This window comes from Mus caroli, chromosome 2 (assembly GCF_900094665.2).
Source record: "Mus caroli chromosome 2, CAROLI_EIJ_v1.1, whole genome shotgun sequence".
In the NCBI taxonomy this organism is placed as follows: Eukaryota; Metazoa; Chordata; class Mammalia; order Rodentia; family Muridae; genus Mus; species Mus caroli.
Genome location: NC_034571.1, coordinates 121619993 through 121629836, shown reverse-complemented (window position 1 = coordinate 121629836; position 9844 = coordinate 121619993). Strand labels below are relative to the sequence as shown.

Genomic DNA, 9844 nt, shown 5'->3' with positions numbered 1-9844 from the left:
GAACATAGTATTTATGTCATGATGTCATCATGATGGTAATGCAGTTCTGGGTTTCTGTGATCTGTCAGTATCAGCAATGAGAAAAGAAGATGGAAGTGCCTGGTTTCATATATATATATATATATATATGTATATATATATATATGTATATATATATATATATATATATATATATATATATATTAGATGTTTTGTTTGAATATATGCCTGTGTGCCAAATGTGTACATTGCCCATATAAACCAGAAGAGGACATTATAGCCCCTGAACTGGAGTTATAGACTCTTGTAAGCTACCATGTGGATGCTGGGAATTGAACCCAGGTTCCCTGGAAGAGCAGTCAATGTTCTTAATTGCTGAGACATCTCTCCAGCCCTGTTTTGTTTTGTTTTGCTTAGACAGACTCTTGGTATGTAGTCCTACCTGCCTTAAAACTTACTATATAGACTAGACTGATCTCTCAAACTCACAGAGATTGGCTTGCCTCTGCTGGGATTAGAAGTGTGTGCTATCATGCCCAGTGAGGAGAAGAATTCTCAATGCTGGAGAGTACCTGCTGGCCAACAGGGCCCTGTGGAGGGAATAAAACTGCCCTATCACAGGGTGAAGTATGGCTCTTCATGCCACGGAGGACCACTGTGGACAGCTGGTAGGGAAGATTCTGAGGGTGTCAGGGAGACTTTAAAGAGCTCAGCTAGGGAGATGTCCCATAGATGTTGATTCATACACCACAGAAGGTGGCATCCTGGGCAGTAGGAAGCAAGACTGACAGTCTGGTCACTACATGGTAGGACTGAGACTATAAGGAGCGGTGACTCCGGGGGTTTGGAGTAGAGAGTAGGGGCCTAGGGGCTCCGTGATTTATATATGTGTATCCTTTTCTCTGTTTCTCCTTCCTTCCCTGTGTCCTTCCCTCACTCCCTTAGCCCTTTGTTCTACAGTAGTGGAGACTGAACATATGACTTTGTGCAGGCTAGACAAGCTCCCACTACTGAGCTACATTCCCAACTGACATTGCCACATTTCAGACAGTTAGCTTACAGCAGCCAAAAAGAATCACCCCCAAGGAGTGCACTCTTCCTAGCCATGCTTGGACTCTGAGACACTCAGAATAGTCAGTGTGCGTGTGTCTGTGATTTTGTGTTCGTGACTGTGTCTGTGTGTGTGAGAGTATGTGTGTGCTAGTGAGTGTGTTTGTGTGTCTGAATGTGTGTGGGTTTGTGGGTGCAAGTTGTGTTCGTGTCTGTGTCTGTGAGTGTGAGTGTGTGCTGTGTGTTAGTCTGTGTGTGAGTGTGTGTTTGTGTGTATAAGTATGTGTGTGTGTGTTTGTATATATGAATATGAGTATGTGTATGAGTTTGTGTGTCAAGTACAGAAGTTTCTTTTGGGGTGCTGTTGCTTGTCGGCATCCCCATGAGGAATAAAGCCTGCTCCAGCAGCCTGCTGACCACATCACATCTGTCAGCCCAGGGTTTGTCAGAAATCAGAAACAGGGGGATGGCAGTCTGTCTGTAACCACCTGGGCCCCCAGCCACAGGGCGGTAGCTGACTCCACCAGCTAAAAGTGTTCTCAGACGACACCAGCTCAGCAGTGGCTTGTTTTAGTTTGAAGTGAAACATAAAAACCACCGTGTGACACAGCTTGGAACTCACTCAGGCCCACACTGACCATTGCAAATGCCAGTCTCTGCTGCTGGAGGGGGAACAGTGGAGAAAGAAATCACCACAAAACTTCCTGGGCAGTGTGGCGGCACAGCAAGGCTTCCTCATTTCCAGAAGCCAACGTTTCATTAACATAGCCCTCTTCAAAATGACTGTGAAACCTTAGGACTAATTTAATCAAGGCCTTAAGATATTGTCAAGAGATTTGCAGCCTTTCTTTCTGTTTGGTATCGAATATCTTTAACCACAAAGCAGACTGTGGCTGGGAACAAAACAATCCTCCTTGTGTTTGGCTTGGAGCCTGAGCCATAGTTGTACTTAGGAGGTTGTGTACAAAGTGCCCCGGCCCGTGTGCTGAATGAGGCAGCAGAGAAAGAGCTTGGGATGGGGCTGAGGGTCTTGCAGAACACCAGCATCCCCCATGCTGTTCCATGACAGGGCTAGCTCAGGCCTACGTTGTTATAATGTTCTTGTTAAATATGATGAGAATATCCCAAACCTTGGAGGAGACTCACCAAAGAGAGTGTAAGTCACCATTGAAGACAGAACTGCATAACATTGTATCGAAAAGCTCAGCAAAGTACTTAGGGAGACCAAACTAAGGATGAAACTGTGGTGACGCCCCCCAGTAGATAAAGCACTTGCCTATGTGAGAACCAGAATTTGGACCCTCAGCAGACATCTAGAAGCCAAGTAGTTTCAGTGGCTGGCCTATGTTTCCAGCCATCAGAATGTGAAGACAGGATATTCAGGGGCAAGCTAGCTAACCAGACAAGCCAAATCCATGAGGTCCGGGTTCAGCAAGAAACCCTGTCTCAGAAAAGGGAGATCTATTGAGAAGGACACTTGACACCAATCTCCAGCCTTCAGATAAACAGACACACATGACAAATAACATGACACACATGCATATCCTGCCCCCCCAACAAATATACAGTGATATTACTATTTTCAACTTCTCAGAATCTATAATCATAAGAGAGATGGGCCCATCAGCACGAGTGTGAAATATGATCTTGATTACTTTAACACTATGGGACAGTCATGTTAATCGTGGGTGGGACCATTCCCTAGGCAGGGTATCCTTGGCTGTATGAGAAAGGGGGCTGAGAGGTAGCAAGAACAAGTGGTGGAAACCCTCCACCACTCCAGTTGCTTTTGTCAAGCTACCACAGTTCTCCCAAGAACACACACAATGTGGCTTGTGATATGAGATACAGGAATGTCAAGCCAGCTGCCATGGCCACACATGTGGATAATTATTGGACAGGGCCTGACCTGATCATCCACAAGTCCTGGGTCTCTTCCCTTTGCTGCCTGGCATTGAAGACTGAGAGAGGGCTGTGTTGGTTGGATGTGCAATGTGATGGGAGGTAGGAGAATCCACAGCTGGCCGGGCATAGGTCTTCCAGGGAACACAATTTCTAGACCAACTTTGTACCAATACCACCACACCCTCTAGGCATAGGAATAAGCAACTGCCTTGTCAGAATACTTCCCAAGCAATCCCCAGAGCCAGTTTGTCCTCAAAGGCACTGGTGCAGATTCCTAAGTTTCCCAATAGGTGTGATCACTCTTTTTATATAACACTTGAAATGCTATTGAGAAAAAGGGTTACTGGGTTCAAAGTGAGTAAGGATGAAGGATCCCAGAACCTAATATACTACAAAGGGAGCCTATGTTGTATTGGCACCATCTACTTCTTAGTGATGCTCATGTTGGTGTTTGTAAACACACACTGGTACCTTGCCTTGACTGTGCCCACTGGTGGAGACTGAGACCTTTTGGATGAGTGAGCCACGGCAGGTGTACAGAAGCTGGATAAACACCTCTACCTGCATTAGGAATGTCTGCTGGCCCGAGGCTTCTGTTAGAGGCATTCTCTGCACAGGCTCTCTAGGCTAACAGCAGGCCCCACTTGCACCAGCCAGCACTGTGTTTCTCAGGTCATTTCATAGCCAGGTAGCTGCCCCATGCAGAAAGCCCAGTGACACCGGGATGCACACTTACAGTTCATCCAGGCAGTCCTCAGGCTGCTTCAGCCTGTGGCCGTGGAGAAGGTAGTCATACATCTCATGGTTCTGAACTCCGGGATAGGGAGTCATTCCCCGTGTTGCTATTTCCCACATGGTCACGCCAAAAGCCCACTGAGAACAAAGGCACAAGAAGTTAGGACAAAAGTCTTTCCACAAAGGCTGAATGGACTTTTTCATAGGGAAAGGTCATTTCCTTAAAGCCCCGATGACGAAGCACACAGAGCTGGTAATTATGTCTGAGGCCCACTGTTCTCCTGACACAGCAATACATGGGGTTGAAGCCCCATAGTTAACCGTTCTTACTAAAGCTGTTCTGGGAAACCTGGCCAAAGGCAGACGGGAGCCTCATCACATATCAACACTGCTTACTTGGTACACTGCTCTGCTCTTACTGTGGCGTGTTTTCTCTCCCCAAGCTTGGATCAAGGGTATAATTACACAGCATCTGTTATATAGCATCTGGGTTCCAAAGGCTACTGCGTGAACTCATTCACTTTAATGTAAATATCTTAGTTATGGGCAATAAGTCACTTATTTGTAGCAAAGAAACCTGGGAATCTCTGAAGGTCACATGCAAAGCAAATGTGAGTACGCTACGACATCGTACTAGTTGTCCTGAATTAAAGATGCTATGTAAAGTGAATAAATTAATTAATTAATGGAAAAAATGAAAGCCAGGTATAATGGCATACATTTGTGATCCTAGCTACTGGAGAGGCTAAAGCAGGCAGATTGAGAGCTCAAGGGCTTTCTAGGTGACACAGCTAGACCTGGCCTCAAAAATAAAAGGTAGAGAAGACTGGAGAAATGGCTCAGTGATTAAGACACTGACTGATCTTCCAGAGGACCCAGGCCCAATTCTTAACATTCATATGGACACTCACAACCATCTCTAATTCCAGTTCCAGGGGATCTGAAAGTCTTCTGGCCTCCATTGGCACATCACAGTGAACAGACATATATGTGGGAAAAGCAATCATGTACATAAAAATAACTAAAAAGTAAAAGGGGCTGGAGCGATGGCTCATTGGGTAAGAGCACTTTCTGCTCTTGAAGAAGACCCAAGTTTGGTTTCCAGCATCCCTTTCGGCTCACAGCCTGTGATTGGCTCAGACTGCAGGGGGTCTGATGCCTCTGAGAGCACCTGCTTCCTTATCCACACACAGATATCATACCTACACACATAATTAAAATAAAATTCAATCTTAAAGTAAAGAAGAGGTTGTGAAAGTAGCTAGTGTTCTCATAGCATGTGTGAGGTCCCAGAGTCAACCCCAGAACAAGAAAAAGCAGAGGAATGAGTGAATAAATGAGATAAAAGCGTGCTCCGAGCATGCTCCCAACCCTCGTTTAATCAGAGCGTAACTCCCTACATCCCCAGGCTCAGTCATTTCTCTCAGTGTGTCACTGTCTATCAAATCAAAGCTATGCACATACCACGTCACTTTTGCTTGTGTAGACTCGGTCTGCCAGGCTCTCGATGGCGATCCACTTCACAGGCATTTTGGCAATGCGGCCTTGGCGGTAATAATCACCACTGTAAATCTTCTTTGAGAGGCCAAAGTCTGCCACGCAGACAGTCATGTCATCCCGCAACCTGTGAAAGGTAAATTCTGGTCCTCAGCGGAACAGGGCATTTAATCCCAGGCCTGTACCAGATGTGGTTCAAAATGGATGAAACGTGACTAAGAAGACATGAGGAGATTTCAGATGTGAATCAGTTGGTAAAATGCTGGGCGAGTATGCACAAAGCCCTTGGTTTGATTCCCGAGCACAGCGCAAATGGAAATAGCAGGGCATGTAGGGCAGGAGTCCAAGGTCATCCTCATCTGCTGGTCAAGTTCAAGACCAGCATGGGATACAGGACAGCTTTATAGGAAGAGGAGGGGGAAGGGAAAGAGTAAGGAAGAAAAAGGAAGGAAGAGGAGAAGGGAAAGGAAGAAGAGAAGGGGAAAGAAGGAGGAAGCGGAGAAGAAGAAGGAAGAAGGAAAAAGAAGGAGGAAGACGAAAAAGAAGAGGAGGAGGAAGAGGAGGAACAGGAGGAGGAGCAGGAGAAATGGACCCCATGAGCCATGAGCTTGGGGTAGGAAGCAGCTTTGAGGTCAAAGACATAGCAAATAATCGGGAGAAGATATTACTGTATTTCCATCACTCTGGCCTGTGTGGGGCTGGCCCAGCAAAGGCATCCAGGCACAGTGGCTGGAGGCAGGAGGGTGGGGTAGGACAGAGATATGGCAGAGCAGGAGTAGAAGGAACAGCAAGCCGCTCCTCCTGGTCCTTTCATGGATTGCATCAAGCCATCACCATCTGTCTGGAAGCAGCGCTGGACCTGTGGACCAAGCAAGGCAGTGTAGAGGCAGAAGAGGAGGCGAAGTCTGGGAGGAGTGGGAAGCACAAGTGGAAAGATGGTGCTGAAAGACTGCTGGCTAATGTGGGCAGCTATGGAGGAAGGAACTGGAAAATTAAAGGGAAATAAATGGTAATCATAGTTCACACGGGTAAAACAGGTCCTAGACAAGAAGGAAGGGGAAGAGAAAGAAGAGAGGAGAGAGGAAAGAAGGGAGAAGAGGCAGGTATCAGAGATATCCTTATCTGTCTGACATTAACCCTTCCTTCCTTCCTTCCTTCCTTCCTTCCTTCCTTCCTTCCTTCCTTCCTTCCTTCCATATTTTTTTTCTTTTTAAAGACAGGGTGGCCCAGGTTGGCCAGGAACTTGCTGTGCAGCTGAGGATGATTTTGAACTGTGGACCCTTCTGCCTGTCTCTCGAGTTCTGGGAATACAGGTGTGCACACCCAAAAGACCCACGTTCTTAGTTCAGGACAAACTAGACAGGCAGTCCTCCTACCTGGTAGGAAAAACACGAAGGAAATGTTAAAAGAAAAATAAAATTTCATGACTCTGTATCCACGCTCGAAAAACAGTAATAAAGTCCAATTCCCTTGGGGTTTTAAAGACTAAATTAAAGGGGGAAGGGGCTGTGGTTGATAAGAGTGAGTAGCCAACTCTATAGTCAAACCTCTAACTAAGACAAACACACAGGGGCCACTCCTTCTTCTCACAACCGGCAAGCTAAAACCAAGGAACAGTGAAGGTGTTTGCAGATCTACATCAGGTGGTTCTGTCAAAACAGGTAAAGACATGGAGAAAATTCTAGTCCAAAGTTCTCACGTAAATTCTTATAATTCATCACTTGCTGTGGCAAAAGAACTTCTAGATATTTAAGGTACCAAATGTTATCACAAGGGTTGGATAGATATGAACAAAAGTTCCTGGAAAGAAACTACACCTCCCATTGAACCTTCTAGAAGGCCGATTATCTGGTTAGAAGTTCAATGATCGAGGAGCAGCGGTTGGATTGTCGCAGGGCAGAGTCTAACTGCAATCTATCTTGAGTTATATTTAGCTCACTTCACTGCCAAGTCTCTGCCCACCTCTGTGCCTGTCCAGTGATCATCAGAGGAAACTGCTCTGGATGTATTAATTTAGCAGACCAACCAAAGCCACGAATGTCATCATGGGGCATCTGAGCCTATAGCAGAAGTTTCCCCATGCTGCTGACATCTGCCTACCCGATGTGCCTACCAATGTATTTGAAAGTGTGTTGATTTATGATTTTCTTTGTTATGTTAGTATAAAAACCTGAAAACAGTTTCCACTTTAGAATATGACATTTGAGGTTGTTGAATCTCTATTCTCAGGCCACGGTCACTTGTACTTGAGTCTAGAACACACCATTTCTTACCCTCCTTGAGGAGAGAGCTGTGTGCTAACAAAGGCATGGGCAAACAGTCTTTAGAATTTTCATTATTGTTGTTCAAGTTATACTATGGTTAGCTGACTTACATATTATTATGGATCCAAAGCTAGCTGATGGCAAAAGACCCCAAAGATCACTCCTAGTGCCCCTAGCTTAGTGACAAGGAGAAAACAGACTAATCATAAGAGAAAGCATTGTATACTAGCCAGACTCTTGGAGGCAGAAACAGAAAACGCCCAAGGTAGAATCAGAGCGATAGAAACCCCATAGAAAGCAAGGTACTCTGCCCCCTCCCAAGCCAGATGCCCTCCATAACCTAATAGCAGGTCACTTCCCACCCTATGAAGTCTAATGACCCTGCCGTCCCAGGATGGCCCAGGTTCTTACATGCAGTTTCGAGCTGCCAAATCCCTATGAAGAAAATTCCTGTTGCTCAGATACTCCATTCCCTGGGCAATGTCCATCATGAACTTCAGCAGTGTCTGCAGGGCAATGTACTGAGGGGAGGAAACAAGAAAAGACATGAATCATTTAGAAGGAAAAGTTGGCAAGCTACTCTCTCCAAGGGGGAAACAGTGCTGTATCTATTTTTTTTCTTTCTTAATTTATTTACTATATGTAAGTACACAGTAGCTATCTTCAGATACCCCAGAAAAGGGCATCAAATCTCATTATGGATGGTTGTGAGCCACCATGTGGTTGCTGGGATTTGAACTCAGGACCTTCGGAAGAGCAGTCAGTGAATGTTCTTAACCGCTGAGCCATCTCTCCAGCCTGCTGTATCTATTTTTATTTTATGTGTCTAAGCATTTTGCCTGCATGTATGCTAGGCACACACATGATGTACATCATGTGTGTGCCTAGCATCTGGAGGCCAGAAAAGAGTATCAGAACCCTGGGACCTAGAATTACCGATGGTTGTAAGCCACCATGTGGGAATCAAACCTGGGTCCTCTGCAAGAGCAGGCAGTGCTCCTAACTGCTGAGCCATCTCTACAGCCCTGGAAATGGTGTTCTTATTTCTTAAGTTGTAGTGGTGACACAGAGACAGATCTTTCCTTTCTATATCATTCATACACACACACAGAGACACTTTGTTTGGAACAAGATCTTCCTGCACAGCTCAGACTAGACTACAACTCAAGATCCTCCTGCCTCAGCTTCCCCAGTGCTGGGATGACAGACATGAGCCACCACACAGGGCTCAGAAATAAAAAAAAAAAAAAAAGCTTCAAAAAAGGGAATAAGCAGAAACTCTAAAAACCTCTTGGAAAATACCACATTCTCTTTGCCTTTAAAACTATTTCAGGTGAAAAATATTTTGCATCTTTCCACATTTTATAAGGCCAAAGTTGAGCCTTCACATCCCAAGACCCCTGGGCCAGAGGACCAGGTCAGGCAGAGAGGAGGAGGGAGGGTGCATGGTTGTTTGGTTTTCATGCTCTTTGCATCCACCGACTTGTTTTATATGTGGGAGGGAGGGAGGGAGGGGTCACCTGTGCCACCACGCACATTTGGAGGTCAGAGGACAACCGGTGACAGTCAGTTCTCTCTATCATGGGGTCCAGGGTTTTAATGAGGGAAGAGGAGATATTCTAGGAAAGGGGCAGATGTTGGGAGGGGAAAAAACCAACTCGATAGGAGATATTTTTAATTCTGTATTCTTCTTCTTTTTCTTTTTAAAGATTTATTTATTATTATATGTAAGTACACTGTAGCTGTCTTCAGACACACCAGAAGAGGGTGCCAGATCTCATTATGGATGGTTGTGAGCCACCAAGTGGTTGCTGGGATTTGAACTCAGGACCTTCAGAAGATCAGTCAGTGCTCTTACTCGCTGAGCCATCTCTCCAGCCCTAATTCTGTATTCTTGATATCATTTTTTATTCACCTTCCTTTTCTATTTTCCTCCCTTTCTCCTCTTCTTCCCCTTATCCTCCTCCTTCTCTTTCTCCTTTTTGGTATGTGTGGCACTAAACCAGATTGATCTCTGGACCTCACATATGCTAAGACAGCTGATTTTACTTTGAGCTATTTTGAAAGATAATATTCTTCTTCTAGACAGCAACAATTAGGCTAGCATTCACCCTTATCTTTGAACTAAAATACAAGCATGCATTCTGAAATTCTAATTTTTTTCCCCTCTGGTGCCTTTCTAGAATTTCAGCCATTTAATGTTTTCTCTGTGCTGTAAAAATCAGATAAAACTTCTAAGAGAATAAACACAGCATCAGTGGGATGGGGGTGCAGCTCAATGGGAGAGGACTCATGTAGCACACACAACCCTGCAACTCTGGGTTTAATCCCCAGCATCATCATCCCCACCACACACACACACACAGAGAGGGAGAGAGGGAGAGAGGGAGAGAGGGAGGGAGGGAGGGAGGGAG

The 9844-nt window shown here is 45.3% G+C and overlaps 1 protein-coding gene across 2 annotated transcripts in view; it reads right to left on the bottom strand.

Annotated features, from left to right (window-relative positions):
- The window catches only part of Mertk (MER proto-oncogene, tyrosine kinase), a 105651-nt gene that overhangs the window by 5084 nt on the left and 90723 nt on the right, over positions 1-9844 (bottom strand). For both annotated transcript variants that reach the window (XM_021155563.2, XM_021155562.2), the window contains exons 16-18: positions 7842-7951; positions 5134-5293; positions 3671-3807 (exon numbers count right to left, since the gene is read on the bottom strand). In XM_021155563.2, the coding sequence (XP_021011222.1) occupies positions 3671-3807; positions 5134-5293; positions 7842-7951 (407 nt within the window). The remainder of the gene's footprint in view (positions 1-3670; positions 3808-5133; positions 5294-7841; positions 7952-9844) is intronic.